Raw genomic sequence first — 19705 nt, 5'->3', positions numbered from 1 at the left:
GCAGAGGGGGGCAATGGATGTTGCCAGAGTATATGACCATTGAGTTTTATAATGGCTTGGGGACAGTAGGGAGCAGTTCCCTTTCCTGCCCTGTAGACTAGCACCAGAGTCTGTAATTGAATACCAGCTCTGACAGGGAGCCAGTGTAGTGAAGGAACAAGTGGAGTGATTATTTATCCTCTTTCAGTGGGGTTATCACGATATGATTATTGTGTGAAGTTTTGTCAGATGTAATGCAAAACCTTGGAACACATTTCACTGAACTGAACATTTTAATTATGTTATTTGGATGCATTTGCCATATTGTGGCATATATGTGAAAATTATTAATGTGATACTGATTTCCACCATATCACCCAGTCCACTTACTAGAAGTGATATTATGGGCTTTTGGGACAGCCAAGACAGTATTTTCAGACCTTTACAGCAACCACAGATATAACATCAGCGAATCATTTCATCTTATCAAAGTGGACTTTAAATACCAACATTATTGTTTAATAAAAAAGGCAGACAGGTCAGTCTTTATTATGCATTTGTTTTATTGACAGTACAGTCTGTTCTGCAGAACAGAACACTTTCAGTCCCTGAACAGAAAAATTTCTTTCCCTCTTTACTCAATATAAGCAGCTGAATTCCCTGTCTCTTTTCTACTGTTACAGTTTATTAAAAAAAAAGAAGTTAGCATGAATATGTGTTTCATACATTTACAATGTAATAATTCCCATTCTGAGATTAACACAAACTGATAAACGTTAAATCAACATACTGTACACAAATATATGGCCCTACAGCAGGATTACTGTTTGAAATAACTTACATTCAGATGATTCAAGTGACACACAGAAAAACAAGCACACACACACACACACGCTCACATCAGCTCCTTATCACTTCAGTCTTAGCACTTGGTATCATTATTAAATACTGTGAATTGTTTGATTTTTTTTTTCTCTCTCCAAAATGTGCAACTGTCATGAAGTAATGGCATCATCAATGTAAGCTTGTGGACAGCTAACAGTACCATTGTTTTAAACGGAAATGCTTCTACTAAGTGCCACAGAAATGTTTATCATGTAACTATAATAACTGTTCAATAAAAAATGATTCAAACTCTCAATGTGGCCTTTCAAAATATACATAAAATCAGCAAAAGTCCTTCACTTAAACACAAACAATAGATACTCCATTATAAGTGTGCTGCTAATAAGTATTTTAATAAATATATTTAATAATCATTAATCTCCCAATAACAGCATTGCTAGTTTAACCCCTTAATCATTAAGGATTTCAACAGATCACTGCCAGCTTCAGAGCCAGCCATTCCAACCACTCATTCACTGCCAGTCAGTCAGAAAACAGACACTGGTTCAGTTCTCATGTCCAACCTAAGAGCCCCGAAACGTTAATTGATGTCACCTGCATGATCACAAGCACCCAATTACAGATGGATGGAAGGGATCAAAATGGTGTATAATAAAGGAAATCACTTTGTCTGGGCGGAGGTGTTTCCTATTCTGTTTGTATTGAATTTAGTGATTGTAGCTCTCTTTCCAAATATAACCTTTTAAGATTTACAGAAAGATTTGCTGAAAGTGCTAAAAAAAAAAAAAGTCAGCACAAGAGTCTTCAACCACTTGTTGTTGTCAAAGTGGGACAACCGTGAGACTTCATCAAGGTCTGATGGGTGTTCCTGAGGTTGGACGCTGCAACTAGGTCAGTGATACTCAAAACTTCCCTTCAGCAACAAACTGTGTTAGAGATAAAAAAGCTCAGTCTCTTGCTCTTCAAAGCTCTTCAAAGCAACATTTGGATATTTCAAGTCACTTCTTTTTTTTTTACATTTACATTCAGAAACATACAAGTCTCATACTGCCTAATATTGCTTTACAGTTTCCACCCACAGCTTGTTTGATTTTGACAAAACAAATTCTATGGAGACAGTATGAATGCATATGATGGGGAAAAAAATGACTCTGTGACCTGTGACATGCTTCAATTCTGTGTCTTTGTGGTCCCACCCACTCTTTATTTGGGTGTAACTTTGGTTTTGAGTGACAGCTCAGGGTATAACTATGATGGTAAACTTTACCTTCTGATCTTGCTGCTCCCATTTGTATTTTTTTGGATTAGGATGTCTGTCATGTCTGTCATGCCTCAGTCACGATAGACTCAAATCGCTACAAGTGTCCTCTTCCTCAAACTTGTTCTATACTGACGAGTACTGAAAAGACAGTGTTGCAGAGATATATTGCAGAAGAAGAGTGGGAAAAGAAGGTCTTCTGTTCTCTGCAGGTCTGTGTTGTCACAGTGTTTTACCAGGTGTCTGTATAGCTGGACCTGGTCTGTGGAACTGTTTATGTGCTACATGTTCCCTGTGGAGTCTAAAAGAAGGAGGTGCTTCACACAAACTTATTGGGAGACAAAAACAGACAGAAATGAGCATGTTTCAGATGCAAATAAATTGTGTTTGCAAGATTATTCTCATTTTCTTTCTCTACTGCATAACATTTAACAAGAGGCAAATTAAAATATTAAAGTAACAAGAAACAAAACAATTGCAAACCCATACTCCAATGAGATACGGTACAGTATGTTAGCTGTTTTTAGGCACAGAAGAACATTCAGTCAGAGCAAGGGCACACATTAAAGACCCAATCTGGATTCTCTCACTTTTTTTTTTTTTTAAATGCTGATTACATACATACAGAGAGAAAAAAGATTTGCTGGTGGAAAATAATCTCTAATGCCACTGTACTGTATGTTATGACTTCCGTTCAACTTCAGTGCAATACAGTGCGGACAGAAATCATGAAAAGGCCTAAAAATACCATAGTGGCCTGAATATAAAAGGTTTTAGACATTTTTAATGATACAGGATTGTCAAATTAACCATATTTAGATGTATTGTCACATCTACAATAGAGTAAGAAAATAAAAATCCCAAAATTTAATCATACTTTTTCATTTATTCTATTTTACAATCTAAAAAGAGGATCAGCATTAACCTGCTCTTTGATGATTTACAAATCTTTTAGCTGAATAAAGGCTCTGGTAACAGGCTAGTCCAGCTAGCTAAGGACTAGCAGCCATCTTTACCGAGGCTTCATTTTTGCTATGAGAGAAAAGTGCTAGCCTAGCAACATCACGGCTACAAACGACCCATGATACAGCACTTTCTTAGAGTAACTGTAACATCAGATTACATCTTGTTTAGTCCTGGAAGATATGATCCCCATTTCTTCATAAAAACATCTTATATTCGGGCCAGTACAGTACATCAAAAATGTGTGTGTTGCCTTTTTCAATAGCGCACTCATTCAGGTTGAGAAGGAAAAGGAGAGTAAACTGCAGTACTTTCACCAGATTGGGCCTTTAATATTATACTATATATGACACAGTATATTGCACGTACAATATACAGTTACAATGGACACTGAGGAAGGCAACATACTCCATCATCATTCATCTGACAGTATATGAGTATAACACAGTGTAACAGTGTCAGCCACTACTGGTTCATTCAGTTTACATTGATTAGACTGATAATTGTTAGGAAAGAGAGTTAAGTTAAGTAGAGTCTGAGGGTGTAGTTGTTCACTCTGTGGGTAGACTCCATACTGAAGGATGTTTACATAGTTATGTAGGGTATTTGGCTTTGTAAATACATTTGTATGTGTGTGTACATGTGTAATAACAGCATGTATGGTGCTCTGAGATGTGAGATTGTGTGTTGTAATATGGTCTAATATAGTCAATATTTCCAATTTATGTCCCAGTCTCATCATCATTGCTTGTTGAATCCTGCAGTCCGTTGTTTGGCTTGACGTGATTCTGTGTTATCGTCTGTGGTGCCACTGTTTCCAGCGCATGTAGTGTCTGTGGTATTTGTGTGGTCTGTGTGACTAGTGTGTGGTTTGTTGTTTGAAATTTTCCTAATTCCTGTATGTGCACTGTGTGTGGGGCTTGCATTGTATGTGGTATGAGTATCTCTGTACTGGGGGGCCCTCCTGGGTCTTTCATAGCCATACTGGCTCCTACCATTGCAGGATAGCTTCGATTCCTCCTCAGTCCTGCGTTCAAACCTGGAAGGCCCCCACCCAGTGTACTGTTTCCCAGTCCAGTGGAGCCGAAGGGGGCTAATAGAGTACTCCCAGATGCAACAGAAGCAGCATGAGGCGATACAGTGCGGAAACGTTTCAGTTTGTCCACAAGTCTCAGGTTCATCATCTCTGTTTGGCTGTCGTCATCTGTCTGGCCCCCTCGCTCCCTCTCTGCCTCACCCAGCACTTCCCTCAGGATGGTACGTGCCGGCTTGGAGGCGAGGAAAGTGTCGTAGTATGGCGGGTCGTCGTTGGAAGGGCTGAATTGAAAAACTGGGCCAGAGGTGGTAAAAGAAGCAGATTTGGAGCAGTAACGAGTGGAGTTGGGCAGAGAGGAGGGCTGGAGGATGAGTGTGTCCGGGCGTTTCTTCAACCGTCTGTTTTCGGTCTCCCCTTGTCTGTCGGTGCACCTCTGTGTCTGCGCACTTGCTACAGGGGTCGAAGCACCGCTGGTGTCCAACCCTCGGTCCCAGCTGCGCGGATCATACACTGACGCAGAGATCCCGTGCTCCAGCAGGAGGCGCACGAGGCCTAGAGAGGTGCTGGTGGTCTTGGTGGAGTCTCTAAGGTTGGTGGAGGACTCAGCCAGGGAAAGAGAGAGGGAGAGGCGGCGCGGGGTGCAGCAGGGGGTGTAGGAAGGCGTATGTGGGGCAGAGAAGGGTATAGGAGAGGAAGTGGGGGTAGAAGAGCCGATGAGAGTGCTGCTCTGACAGGAGGCCACAGCTGGGCTGAAGGTGGTGAGGTGAAGAGGAGGATGAAGGAGGGTACAGAAAAGGGGAAAGAGGAGGAGGAACAGGGGCATTGGGTGTGCAAGGTGATGAGAAACAGTATAGGTGCAGGGACAGAAACAGGTGGACATTAGTTATCAAGCCTCAATACTGAAAATCAAGACTCATTACAATTTTTAAGGACAGTATTTACCAAAAATATAACCATGCGGCAGTTAAACCTTTTTCCTATTTTGGCAAAAGAGATGTGCAGATCAGTTTAGGCGTTATCTAGGTTTACTAAGAAAAATAGACTCACTGTATTATTTGTTATCGAGAACCCCTCAAGAAAATGCATCACACAGTAAGTTGGTTATTAGATGGTGAAAAGAAACTACGCACAAAGATCTACTTCCTAGCTTTCAACTGCATCTCACAGTTATTCGGGATGGAGTTGACTCAGGTGTCAGCACATGACCTTAATCTGTTCCTGCAGATGATAACATGTGTTCACAAGTATTGCTAACAAGGACTGTAACCCCTGTCTTGATTCAAGGCTGGCCTGTGGTGCCAGCAGAGATCTAAAAGTGTTGAATGGCTCGCGGTAGGTGTAGGTAGGAATTCCAGACATCTGATGCCAAAGGCCAGCCTTGATTTGAGACAGGAATTACAAGACAACCAGTGACCAAAGCACCAGATTAAGTTTACTTAATAACATCTGAACCAGCTCCATTCACTGAAACAAGACGCTGGAAGGTGGATGTTTTTGTGGTTAGATTATTTCCACCATAAACCTAATTTCAAAGGTCAAGAATGAACTTTCATGCTTTAATCCTGACATAGTTAGATTTGATCAGTGATGCACAACATTGAGTCAAAATCTGGGTTGTTAGTTAAGAGACATGTTGACAGGTCACACTTGAGGCAAATACTAGAGCATTACACCTTGATACTGAAATTCTAATTCGGTACTGAAATTCTATATTTGCCTCAAATAGCTCTGCACACGTCACTGCCCTCTAAGTTTGAGAGCAAATTGATGTTATTTTGGGTCACACACACACCCACAGTCTTAAGGAATGCACTCCCATGCATCGCCTCACCCACGTGCAACCCAGCGGGTGCACTCAATGGGTCTGCTCTACGCCGGCCATGACAACCATATGATACAACCCCCCTTCCTCTTCCTCATCACATGACCTGCCAAGGCCAATCGGACAGCAGGGACGGACACATAGTAGAGAGTATAAAGTCAGGAAGTTGCTGTGGCATCAAAGCATGGTTGCCTTAAAGTCCAGTTACCAATGTAGGTCTAATTAACTTTTTTGTTATTTGTCATATTTACGGTACATTTAGCATTTTCTCTTTATTGTGCTATTTGGGAAATAAATAATGCAACCTGCAGAATCCTGAGAGAAAAATTACTCCATCTGCCATCATGTATTCATAACAGATCACTACGCTTTCAAATATCAATTATACACACCAAGGACAAAATAATACAACTAAAGACAGGACATTATCAAAATACAACAGTAATAAATGAAGTTTTCAGGTAAGTGAAATTTTTTTTTTACCTTGGGGACACAGAGGTCAGCTGATCAGAAGGGTGGAGAATCCTGCAGGTGGTGAAGGTGTATGTTGAGTTAGTCTGGGACATACACTTCCCTGGGAAATTAACTAGAGGAGAGGACAGAGGAAAGAAGGGGGGTAGAACAGAGGGGTAGGTTTGTCAGTATTCAGACAAACGGTACCAAACAACACTTTAACAACACTGACAACAAAGAGGAGAAGAGTGGCCCATAATCATAGTTCAAGCCCAAAGCAAAAGCACCAGCATACATTTGCACCCCAATTTCTGATATTGAAATGATGATGGGTGCACTGTATGCCCCCCAAGTTAGGTAAGTTTGCCAACAGCATTGTTCAAGAAAATTTTGAATCATTTCATCAAATTCACTTAATTAATGAAATGGATTTAATCATTATACACAGTGTAAACTTGAATCCTATCTCCAAGAATTGATGGTATACACATTTTTTGGTCAGAACATGTAGCTTTATAATTTGTATTATATTATTTACATTTCACAGTGATTCTTTAAATGATCCTTATTCTCGCTGAGGGCAAAATTACTTATTTCTGTATGGCCCACATATTGCAGATATTAGACCAAGAGGAGAATGACACCCAAATTTATCTGGCATGATCTCCCATAAAATGTGTGCTGAGTGAATAGACTGAATGATGATTCACAAACAAGGAAATAATGAAAAAATACAGCCCACCACAGTGAGGTAGAATAGCAGAGCTGTGAAATTGAAGGTGACTGTCAGTACTTTCTTTTTAATACACTGACAAATTTGCTTTTTATTTCCTTCATAAAAAATTGTGGGAAAGATGAGGAGTAATCACAACCCCTTGTAGGGCTGACTGTACTGTATGTAGAGGCTGAATGCAGCTATAGTAAGGACTTAAATGCTAAGGATGTGTGCTCTGTTAGTCAATACGGGACTTTCACAACTTAATTTTTAAATAGTTTCAGTTTTAGCATTCATTGGAGAAAAAATGCATGTAATACTTGCACCAAGGAAAAGTATTGTGTGTGTGTGTATGTGTGTATGAAGGTGACCCCACACCAAAGCTACTGGGTCAACTCCAATATTAACCAGCCATGGATGTCCTGTGTTCATGTGACCTGGACAGCTGCTCTAATAACACCCGATATACACGTACGTGTCCACATACTGGACCTAAGCCATGATATTTCTGTGTGCATATGTTTCTGAGTGTTGACTGCTAGAGGGAATTAAATAAACACTAATAATGTTAAAGAAATATTTCTGAATTAAATTTCGATTAATGATAATGAATGATTTCGAAACATGAAAAGAATTTTCACTGCAGGTCATCACTATGAGAGATTGAGATTACTGGTAAAAGTTAAGACTTCAGAAGATTTGCTGAAGAGGATAGGCGTTGCAAAAGACTGAAAAATAAGTGTGATTGGTTGAATTAAAGCAAAGTGTGGCAGTGATAGAAAGTATGAGCTAAGAAGGAAGTAAATTAAAGAACAAAAAAAAACCAAGTACTCTGTTTTGATGGGGTTCGATGGCTGCACACACAGGTACTGCTGATGGGGTGCGTGAGGTTGCGGGTGTGTACACATGAGCATGATCGTGTGGGAGGGGACGTCGCATTGGGGTTGTGAGATGTCCAGTGAATGCCTTCCCCAAACCCTCCCCCTCCCACCTTTCCTGTTCACTTCCCTCCCATCCCCTCTATCCCCATTCTCCAGGGTTGAAAGTGAGGGTGGGGAGGATGGATGCAGTGCTGTGACCCCAGCTAAGAGGCTCCCTCACCAGGCATGCGGTCCAGTGTGCCAGACTGTAAGGCCTGGAGCTCCTTGAGGTCCACGTGCCCGTTCATCTCGGAAGAAGACGGGACAGAAGAGGAGAGGGTTGGGCTTGAGGAGGGAAGGGGCATGTTTGCAACATGTCCGTCTTTTCCTTGAATTGCCTCTCTAGCCCCGTATGTTTCTCCGTGCAGTGTTTCTGATTGGCTATTGTCGTCAGCGATGCCGTTTTTGTTGCAGCAGACAGAGGGAGAAGAGGTAGAGCGCGGAGGATCCAAGGGAGCCAAGCTCTCCCCTGACAAGCAGGCAAATGAGTCACATGAGACTTCGTCCTCCTCTGGTTGGTCCAGTTGCCAGCTGTCGTCCTGTTCGTGCTCGTGTGCTAAAGTGCGGAAGCCCTTCGTGACCACACCAGGCCGATGATCCAGCAGAGCGCCCATATGGGGCTGAGCCAACTGCTGCCATGCATGGAGCGTAGCAGAGCCTGGGAAAAAAAACAGAGGAAAAACTGATGTTATCTAAATCCATGTTAAGCTGCTTTCCGCCACAAATGCATCCTACTAAATTTATGTTGCCCTCTTACCTTGTTTCACCTTTTGTCATTATTAATACCAGTAAATAAACACCAAAAATGTCAAACTGGATGCGCTTAAAATGCCTTTTCAATGTGACTGTAAGGGCACAGTGTTGGTTATAACCATGGAAACTGTGACAGGTGAAAGTGATTCATGAAACTTCAAATATCACACAAAAGTTTACAATGTTTGTAGCTGTGAACGGACAATTAATAAACAATGTGATGGTTCATACCATTAGTCTAAACAATTACCCCTAAATTTAATATTTAAAAATGCCTTATTCAAAAGGTGTTTATACAATATTTAAGAAAGGGATTACATTCTTGCTTCACTGAACTTAATGCTGCCAACAAACGTGAATCACATCAGCTTCATAGGATGATGTCTGAGCTAACAGCTACAGGATTTAAAGTTTAACGACCATAACAAACTGCATCCCCCCAAAAAAGCACCATAACGTATGTATACCATATGTATGCATATTGAAATGTATCTCTTCAGTAAATGTCATTTCTATGTTTAAATGTGTGAAAATAGATCCAAATATACATCAGCTGTTTATTGGCAGACATATGTATGAAGACACATGCACACACACACCCCTGAGGGGACACCGTCTGGACATAAACACTCACACCATCCATGTCACACATACATATAGGTACACAGACATGGGTAGACAGGCAAAGGTATATTCTTAGATACAGCCAATATTTCTTAATGCAGTACAAAAGGACTCTCTCACTCTCCTACACACTCACACAGTGTGGTAGTTTATGACAATGTCACTGTAGGCAATGTCATTATATTGAGTGCTATTAAAGTGTCCTTGTGCATTGTAAAGGAGTCTAATTTCAAGTCCAATGAATGGTTGTTTTCTGGTATGGTGCACATAGGTCCTTTCAGAGATGTCAGTACACAAACTCATAAGACTAACACAAAAAGAATGAGAGAAAAGGATGGTGAGAAAATTAGTAAGATTTTATTCAAGAAATTACCAACAAAGGAAACAGTAAGGTTGAACAGAAAGTGCAAAGACAAAAGTGAAATGAAGAAAAGAGGCGAACAAAAGGGGAGTGAAAGGAGTGGACAGTACAAAGTAGGGCATGAATGTACCATCTTGCACTCATACTGATGTATCTATATGATTTAGTTATATAGCCAGAACAGTGTCGTGCAAATAAACACTGAGATCTTTACCAACCATCATTAGACTTGAAATAAAACATTACCACATACTTTTCTCTTAATTCACTTTATGACAAAAGGATAGCTTTAATATGTCATATGTGCATGTTTCTGTCTTTATTTTTCTGCCTAAACATTATGTAATGTTTAGATATATACACAGACATGTTAGTACTATTGCTTACCAGTGTTACTTTGGAAGTGGTGTAACTGAGATTGAACACTAGGTGGTGCCACAAAACAGAAAATACTTCTGTGACAACAGTCGCAATTTTTCTCTTAACAAACGAATACAACTTTAAAAGTGATGAATGCTTTGAAGGCTTCATATTGTACAATTTAACAAAATCATTTTAGGCAGTTAGTGATTTTTCAGCCAACCCTACAGTGCTGGGATATCAGTTGCTCTGTATGTAATAGTGGTATACACTATGTTTGTAATGGTATCATATTGATTAAAAAAAAAATGTGATGGAAAAAATATTAACAACTCACTCTGCAAACATTTCAGGCAGTATGAAAATAAATAATTATAGGATAGAAAGATCCTCTATTAAAAGACAAGGAGTCATAAAACATTTTTTCAAGAATGAAAAATACAGTAAGTGCCATTTAATATACCACATACTGACTCATGTAGTGCACATGTAGTGTAAAGTGCTCACCTTTTGTGATGTGTTTGCAGGGGACATGCAATGTTCTCATATAAAACGTTTTATATGTGTTTTCTCACAGCCACTAAACTCACATGAAGGCATTTTATGCAAGATATATTCCTGTATAGCAAACATTTCCATACCTGTTGAATTTCTCAAATGTAAGAAAAAAACACACAAATCTGTGTTTAAAAAGATGTGTAGCACAGGTCTATATATATATATATATAAATGTGAAGGGGTGCAAATGGCTTTTTGACAAACTATGATTCAAACCAGTAGGGCTGTCACATGCGCAGCAGGCTGTCTTGTACTCTATATTTTAAACCAGCAGCGTGGCTGTGTGTGTCTGAAATAAAATGAGTGCTGGAGATTCAAACTATCTTCCTGTTGTTCCAACACCTCCAGCAGACCTGTGACTAAATCCAGCGGAGCTCCGAGGTGAGGCTGTGAGCTCGTCTGGCTGCTCAGCTCCATCAGACTGGAGCTACTCTGCAGGGTCTCGAGATCATGTGAGGCACTTAGAAAGATTTTGGACTGACTGCGGTTGTGACAAATCAGATATTGATTCTGTTGCTGATTGAGGTTGGTTTGGTACTGGTTCTGTGATTGGGTCTGACCAATCTGAGTGTAACTTTGAGGAGTATGTAGAAAGAGTGAATTGGGATTTGGTTGGTTTTGATTGTTTGGGGGGTTCTGTAAAATCTTATTTTCATTGTGCAAGGCAATCTGACTTTGTTTCTCTTTTTGATTATGTAGAGGATTAGAGGACTTGTGGCTCTGAGAGGAATAATCACCTTCTAGCGGCTTTACAATCTGCAGCTTCTCCGGCAGGTAGGATCTCGCTGTGTACGAGTATCCTGACCAGACACTTCCAAAGGAGGGATGCGAGCACATCGACAGCAGGCTCTCCGTTGGCGTCCCTGGGTCTCCACTACCCTCCTCGCCTCCTTTTTCCTCCTCCTTGGCCAGGTAAGCCAGCTTTCTCTCCCTCTCCGCCTCAAAGAAGCGTTTTTCTGAGAGGTAGTTGTCGCGGCGGAGAGACAGGCGCCGCAGGGCTGCCTCCAGGTCCCTGCTGCCTGGGGTCCCTGGGGTGCCAGGGGGACGCTTGTTAGAGTCCTCAGACCTGGAGAGGCACATTATAAGGTTTCAGTGAAGGACTTTTATAGCTGTTCACGTATTTGTTCACCCTGACAAGAATTAAATTCATGGGGAAGCTCTCAATATTTTAAATAATTTCTCAAATGCAAATGTATAGATTATATAAAAATAATTGGTACAGGAATTTAAAAACTCAAATATCAAACAAATCTAACATTGTTATTGAGAATGAGAAAATCTACACTACTGGACATCTCTCTCTCTGTTATTATTTAGTAAATCTCAGTCCTGATGATAATAAATGCAACAGCTATTGACTGGAATCCAAAACTTTAAAATGTATCCTCTTGGTGCCTAGTAACTCCAGCCCAACAGAAATCCAACATAGATACTCACTAACAAACACCAAGGTTACCAACAAACACAGGAAAAAAACAGTTACTTATGTCAACAGTCAGACAGCAAGACAGAGCCGAACGGCTGACAATCACATTGAGAGCCAAACACTAAATTATAAAACTCAAAAATATGTGTTGCTAGAACTCAAACTGTCTGTACCCATCATCTGGAGTCTCCAGGATACTGCTAGTCCTGTTGTCCAGGAAAATCCCACTTCCTGTCTCGCTGCCATATATGGAGTTGGAGCGCGGCGTGCCCACCCTGCTGGAGCGCCCCGAGGTGAAGCATGATGTCTGATTGGAGCCTGGGATGTTGAGAGGGGAGGGGGCCAGCGATGAACGCTGCTGACGCATCAGGTTTAGGTTTTTCACTGTCTGGAACACTCGCTTTGGTTGCAGTCTGGAGAGAAAGTGAGATCATACAAATATCTGGCTTAATTGAGAGTTTTGATAAATACATTTCAAATGTTACATTATGAAGTTAGACCAAATCATGAGTAGCCATTAATCTATATTTTCTTTTTAAGGTGAGACAGGTTTCTAATTGTGTGTACCTTTGCTCCTCTACATCTGGATCATCCATCTGAAGTTCCTTCCTCATGGTGCCCTCTATTTCCGCTGCTAGAGAGTCCTGCATAATGAAGTGAAAAATTCAAAATTACAATCCATAAGATGGTTGGTGATGATGAATGTAGACACTGGTAACATTTGCTGTTGCTATCTATGGTGGTAACCCCTCCCCACTACCTTTACTCCTTTACTCACCATTGGGAACAATCCCAGGGAATGGAAACGCCTCTGTGTGTTAAGCGGAGTTTTATTTCTCAGGTTCTTCAGTTCCTCTTGAGCCTCATGGAGCATCTCCATGCACTCTGCATATTTATCTTGCAGCTCCCGCAACTGGTGGAGGAGAAAGGAAGAAAATTAGGAAAAAATAAAGAATTTATTACAAAGATTTATTTAGGTACTGGTGGTGATCCAGATGTGGGATATCTGATATTGTACCATTATTCATTTTGATTCATAACTTCATATGTATCTAATGGCTATAAAGTCTTGATTCCAAAGTCCAACAGGTTTGAAGGCCTTATGGTTATGTGAAGGTCTACTGTAAAATGTGCTTTTACAGTGTTATAGATGTCACATGTGGTGCCGTAATGTTTTGAAGACTGTCAGGTTATATTGATATTGTAAGTAGGTAGTACTACAAGTCTCCAGAATGATGTTACTGCAGTTTAATGTATATCAGCTCTCTAACTATGTTTCCTGGACCTTTAATATTCCTTTGTGGAAGCTACCACTGCAGAAGATGCAATAATGAGGCCATGGGTTGTAGATTGCCTTACCTCAGCGGTGAGTTGTCGCTGAGCGTCTTTGGCTGCTCCTAAGTGCTGAGTCAGCTCCTCATTCTCCACAGCATACTGCAAGGACGCCAAACATGTGTGAAAAATACTGTACCTAAAATAATCAGTCTCGGCTACATAGAACACACAGAACATGCACAAATGAGAAAAATATAAATGACTAATGTCTTCTTCACATACCAGCTTGGCCTTTTTCTGAAGGTCTACTATCTGGGAGAGGAGGTGCGTGATCTCCTCCTGCTGTCTGGAGGCGTCTTCAGTCTTCCTCGCCAGCTCTTCAGCCAGAGAGGACATCTGTATGTTGGCATCACCTGAGAACATCAACAGGTGTTCAGCAACAGTGAGAATCTGCCAGAAAAGCTGCTTCACAAACTTTAGAGAGTGAAGACATCACTTTAATAACAACAGTGACATAATATTACCCCAGTCTGTTAAATACTCACGTAGTTCTTTGACACAGTCATTGACCAACTGCTGCTCTTTCTCCTCATAAGAGATAGTTTCTGTCTCCAAATGACTGGCCTGGAGAGGAAAAAAATAAATGGACAATACTGATCAATACCACACACTGTAGACATTATTAATCAACCTGATAAATAACTTTTCCTAAAACCAGGAGGTAATGCTCAGACAGTAAATCTTTTTTTAATGAAAACAAACAGTATTTCTGCCAGGAAATTAAATATAACAGACAGGATGTTCATCAGACTCCAAGAATGTGTATTGTTTGGCATTTGTGACTAAACTAATGTCACTAAAATTAGATTGTGAGGATCAATATTCTTGTGGAAACTTGGGCAAGGTTCAGTATTAGCTACATGAGTTTTACAATTTTTGGAAATAATATTCACATATTACTATTTATTAGTTTGTTAAGTAATGCATGCAGCACATTGATTTACTGGAACCTGTTAAACATTCATAAAAAACATTGTGTGTTTGCGGGAGCTCGTGTGCGAGTGTGTCTGTGTGTGTACCTCAGATCGCAGCGATTTGTTTTCTTCCTCAAGATCTTTGAGTTTCTTCTGCAAGGAGTCCAGGGGGAAAAATGTTGGAGTTGATGCATTGGTTTCACTGGGACGCACACTGTAAACAGACACACGTGAGATGCGTGAGAATCAGTCGGTCAGCTCAAACAGCTCATGAGATTTTATCATCAGCTCTCTAAAATTATTGGGACATGTTCTCATGCCTTGCACAGTTTATGAAATATTAATAGAGCAGTGGTTTTTAATGTGTTTTTGTTTGTATAATATTTTATTAATAAGGAAAGAAGACAAGACGTGATGAAAGGTGAGGGGGAAAAGCGAATGAAAGGAGACTTACGGTGTGGAGGTGGTAGACTCCCCCTCACTCTCCTCGGCAGCACTGGTATAGAACTGTAACAGCTCATCTTTCATGGACAGGTCATGACGCAGCTGAGATACCTACATGTGTAGATACAGGAAGTAAAAAATGAGATTGTGGCTACAATTCTAATGTTGCATGCTGCAAACACCAGAGAGACAATAAAAATGATTTTGCATGTGTTAAGACATTATCTATTGAGAGCCTGCAGTATATTTTACATATGTGCCTACAGTTTTTCAATGTAAACGATGACTTCAGTTTGATTTGATATCTTAGCTTCCATTAATTTTAATATGGCCCGGCATAAATATACATGTGCTGCAGGTAAATACATATTTTTGGATGTTGATAATAGTCTGTAATGGTTTGAGGAGATGGTCTAAGCCACCAATATGGTGCTTTAAGAATGACATGTGTATAATTAATAATTACAAATACATTACTGAAATGCTATGTCATATTTCACAACCTCCATCAAACATAAAAAAACATAAAAAATACACAAACACAAAGACACTCTCGCTGTGTACCTCCTCTCGTATGTGCTCTACTTGCTCCTCCAGCAGTTCATTCCTCTCGCTCAGTGCTTTGTTTTTCTTCAGCAGCGACTGTCCGATGCGGGCTGCTAACTCCAAGTCACGCTCTTTCTGCACCGAAACAAAGTTTTCTTTACAGCAAAACAGTTGAAAGCACATGGCGATAAAATTACTGCAGTGCTAACTTGTCCTCTAGGAATGATATAGTATGTGAAGGACATTCAAGTTTAAAACTCAACGGCTAATTTCAAACATCCCATCTAAGAGGGAAAGGAAGAGACAACACAATGTCCACACCTCACTCACTAACAACCATCACTGTAAGTTTGAAAAGGACACTTAATCCTTGTAATGCCCACAACGGCACAAATCTCTTTTGAGTGTGAACCCACTGGAGCACCAGAAAACTCTCACGTCTGAACTGTAATTAAAAGCTTATTATAAACCTGTGCAAATGACTACCAGACACTCCTGTTATTCAGCAAGTCTGACTTCAATCAATATCAACAATATGTTTACTAGAATACAGGGGAGGTTAAGCTGAGTGTTAAAAAAAACTGAATAGTGAATATTAACACACTGTACCAAAGGAAGTAAACTATTTGCAGTAATGGAAGTCAGTATAATGATTTCTCACATTGTTAGGTCTGTTTGTTGATGGTGCGACATCTCTGAATAACATGTTTAGTCAACAGTCGGACGGCTAGCTGTTGAGTTCCATGGTTCATTTAATAATAATAATAATAATAATTTAATAATGACACCATCCTATTTTCACAGTTTAATTATGCAGAGAAAACCAGCTGAGCTCTTCATTTGCAAAGTCCTGCTTGACATTCTGTTGGTCTCTGAGCAGCTGATGTGGATCAGTTTGATTTGAATATCAGGACCTGGAAACAGGTTTTATAATGTGGTTCTATCAAACCTCCTTTGTGATGAGTCTCATAAAGCAACCGGTGTTTAGACTATCAGACCACATAACATTTGACTAAAAGTACCTTACAGTCTGTATTAACTGTAGTCTTGTGCATTTATTCTACTCTTACTGATTTTTCTCGGCATGCTCTTACCTCTTCCAACAGTCGAGTGACAGCGTCAATGTCGCTGTAGGTCTTTGTCATCTGGCCCACTCTGTCTGCACACAGCACTGCGGACACAGAGAGAAAGACAAAGATATTTTAAGTGTTAATACAAAATCATTCAGCTCTTCTTTACAGTATTTAAGACTCCATGATTATACTACAGGTCCTCCTGTTGGAAGAAAAGTAACTTTAACCACTCCAAAATGTGCTTTGAGTTTTTGACCCAAGGTCACAACTGATACATTGCATGCACAACTGAGCCTGCAATGTATTTGCAATTTGTAACGTCTGTAGCAGAACGCAAGATAAATATCTGAGTTTCAGCTGGTTTAATAAAACGTCTAATGGCATATGAAAAGGGATAGGAAAGTAATTTGATATTGTTGATCCTGTCTTCTAAAGTTATCATGTGTAAATAAATTAACCCAATTGTATAATGTGAGATAACTATGGGAATGAGATCTTAAATATTAACCTGCCTTAAAGGAGATTTCCAGATTTCCTAACTGTCTTATATAAGATTCTCAGTGTTTCTACCACAAAACACCGCTACGTGTTGGATGTCACACTCTAAGTAACTTGATTGACAAATAAACAATGCTTCTCTGTTCCCTCTGCTATCATCTTACTGCTTCCCTCTTGTTCAGGGTTCATGAATCATATTATATTCCTAAGAAGTTCTGCACACACCCGCATATTACACGCATACACACCTTAACACTGAATCACACGCAGCCCCACTATTTATCAACCTGCCCAGTGATTCAGAAGATTAATTATTGAACACAGATACAGCGGTCAATGTGAAGGGCCACGCCTGTTCACTGCTATTCACTTCAGCTGTATCATCACAAGTTCATTATCAGCTCCCTCCCTCCTCACACAGAGCTCTGACTATCACCGCCATGTCAAAAGTAACAACTATTTTGTCTTCTTCTTGAGAGTAACTGGTGTCCAGCATTGTGGTCTTTGGTTTGTTTTTAAAAAATCCTTGTAAATCTGTTTTTCTAAAGGTAACATTCACACATCAATGTAGATGAAATAACTTTGTTTGGGATACATCAGAGTGTGAGGATATTTATTTTTGGAGTCAGTTTTATCACTGTCAACACTGTCAGCTGGAGAGAGGAAGTGTGTGATGTCACACTGTCTGGAGGTGTAATACCAAACATATCATAATGTGTCATATAGCGGTAGGAGGCACAGTGACATAATACGATACATCCACTTACAACACAGAAAAAAAATCGAACTATTTCAGATTTCACTGAAAAAATGAATACACAAACGTCATGTCAGGCTCAAACAAAGTAGGGCTAACTCAGAGGCCTCCCAGGATGCAAAACAGAGTTAGCCAATGCAAACAATCTATTTTCATATCCCCATATATTGCAAGCAGTGTATTGCTGCTGGGAAAAAAAATGTTTTACTAAATATGGTGCTCTTTTCTACCTGGGTAAAGTTGAATGAGGCTGCATGACATGAGCAGCTTCACAGAGAGGCAATTTGAGATTAAACAAGGGACTCTCACTGTCATGTTCCTCACTCATTTTCACTCTATGAGATCTCAGTTTAGTGTGAAAGAGATTCTACTTGAAAGCAAACTAGTCAAAGTTCAAAAAGTTAATTCATACAGGAGTTCCTTCCCACTTCCCGCACAAACATATACACAGTAAAGACAAAATCATGATGAATGAAATATTAACAAACCCACACACACACACACACACACACACACACACACACACACACACACACACAGACAGACACACAAATGACAGTGTAGTCTCTCCTGGGTGAGTTGTGAAGGCACAGAGTCACTAAGGGAACAATCAGCATAATGGTCGACAGAAAACACACATGAACTGTGCGTGCGACCTCACACACAAAAAAATGCATCTATGCAATGTTATCTGGCCTGTAATGAGATTGTATGCTTGATAGCACAAGGAGCAGCCAGTTTACCTGCCGTACCCTGTGCGTGTGTATGTTTTACCTGTTGAAGAATTTAGATATGGAAATAGATATATTTCTATTTCTACTTATTTCTATTTCTTACGGAGAGTCTCAATAATGACAATTAAGATCACTTCTCTTAGCACTATGTAAAGAAAGCATAAAGATTCAGAGGGAGGCACAGTTGTTGAAAGACATGGTTGACTAAATGACAACATGTTTGTGAAACTTGGCAGACTGATACTTAACACTTGTAACAGAGATAAAATTCCAGCAAATCTGTATAAATAAGTAATGACATGGACTGAGGTTTCTTCCATTTTTTCCCCATTAAAGATTTTTTGGGGGGAGTATTTCCTTATTGGAATTGAGGGTCTAAGGTTAAAGGATGTTGTATGCTGTACAGAATGAAAAGCCCCTTGAGGCTAATTTGGGAATTGAGTGTTGATTTGACTAAAAAAATATTGGGATTTCCCGCTCTTTCAATGAGATCAGGAAACCAGGTTATATTCCCTTACTGATTTACTTTATTAATCCACTTTGGTCATACATGGGCTGCAAACGCAAAAAGGAAAGTGCAGATTAATGTAGGGTATTGTAACCTGGATAAAACTTAATATGTAACTTAATATTGGAAGGTGAGCTTGGTGTTTTTTTTACAGTAGAGAGAGAGTAGAGAGTAACCTAAAACATGTCAGATAAAGGTTAAAGAAGAGACAGAAGTCAAATGATTGGGCTAAATCTTAATTAAAAAAAAAACAAAACCCTCAGAATATATTTCTCTAGTGGTGACTCTGAGTTGTGATGTGAAGCCGTTAACGGACTCTCCTGTCTGCTTTGCAGCAGGGGGGCTGACGGAGCCAGAAGTCTGGAGTTACAGACGACCTAATAATCCTGGCTGCTACTGGGCAACAGACAACATACAGGTTCAAGGACAACAAACAAACACCGAGACAACAGACACAAAGGAGCGATCGTTATTCTGACTAATGCTCCAAAGCACTGCTAAAATGTAACGCAAGTTCATATCATCGAGCCCAATTTCCTTATTGGACCTTGGATGATAGCATCTTAATTACATCTATAAAAAACTGTTTATGCCACAGTAATTCTTGAAAATCATGCACTGAGTCTAATGCTTCTGTCCAAGAAAATATTATTATACATGCAAATGCTGACAAATAACTGAATTTCTCTTCATTTCACTCTTATTTTGTAGTAAAGCCTCATTGACACAGTTTACTGTCTACTGAAGAAGAATCCTTCGTTCCTGCGTGGCACTGTACATTTAGTCTATGTACACGTCTCTCACATTACACGTTCCTCTGCC

At 39.9% G+C, this 19705-nt stretch overlaps 1 protein-coding gene across 3 annotated transcripts in view; it reads right to left on the bottom strand.

The window, feature by feature from the left end:
- Positions 1 to 524: 524 nt before the first annotated feature.
- The window catches only part of LOC121905568 (trafficking kinesin-binding protein 1-like), a 38042-nt gene continuing 18861 nt past the window's right edge, over positions 525 to 19705 (bottom strand). For all 3 annotated transcript variants that reach the window (XM_042423893.1, XM_042423892.1, XM_042423891.1), the window contains 14 exons: positions 16408 to 16484; positions 15332 to 15448; positions 14778 to 14878; positions 14429 to 14537; positions 13895 to 13973; positions 13632 to 13762; positions 13434 to 13508; positions 12853 to 12987; positions 12642 to 12718; positions 12248 to 12487; positions 11386 to 11714; positions 8174 to 8650; positions 6388 to 6490; positions 525 to 4831 (listed from right to left, as the gene is read on the bottom strand). In XM_042423893.1, coding sequence (XP_042279827.1) covers positions 3769 to 4831; positions 6388 to 6490; positions 8174 to 8650; positions 11386 to 11714; positions 12248 to 12487; positions 12642 to 12718; positions 12853 to 12987; positions 13434 to 13508; positions 13632 to 13762; positions 13895 to 13973; positions 14429 to 14537; positions 14778 to 14878; positions 15332 to 15448; positions 16408 to 16458 — 3087 coding nt within the window. In that variant the 5' untranslated portion in view covers positions 16459 to 16484 and the 3' untranslated portion in view covers positions 525 to 3768. The remainder of the gene's footprint in view (positions 4832 to 6387; positions 6491 to 8173; positions 8651 to 11385; positions 11715 to 12247; positions 12488 to 12641; positions 12719 to 12852; positions 12988 to 13433; positions 13509 to 13631; positions 13763 to 13894; positions 13974 to 14428; positions 14538 to 14777; positions 14879 to 15331; positions 15449 to 16407; positions 16485 to 19705) is intronic.

Source organism: Thunnus maccoyii, chromosome 10 (assembly GCF_910596095.1).
Source record: "Thunnus maccoyii chromosome 10, fThuMac1.1, whole genome shotgun sequence".
Classification (NCBI taxonomy): Eukaryota; Metazoa; Chordata; class Actinopteri; order Scombriformes; family Scombridae; genus Thunnus; species Thunnus maccoyii.
This window is presented reverse-complemented; position numbering and strand designations above follow the sequence as displayed.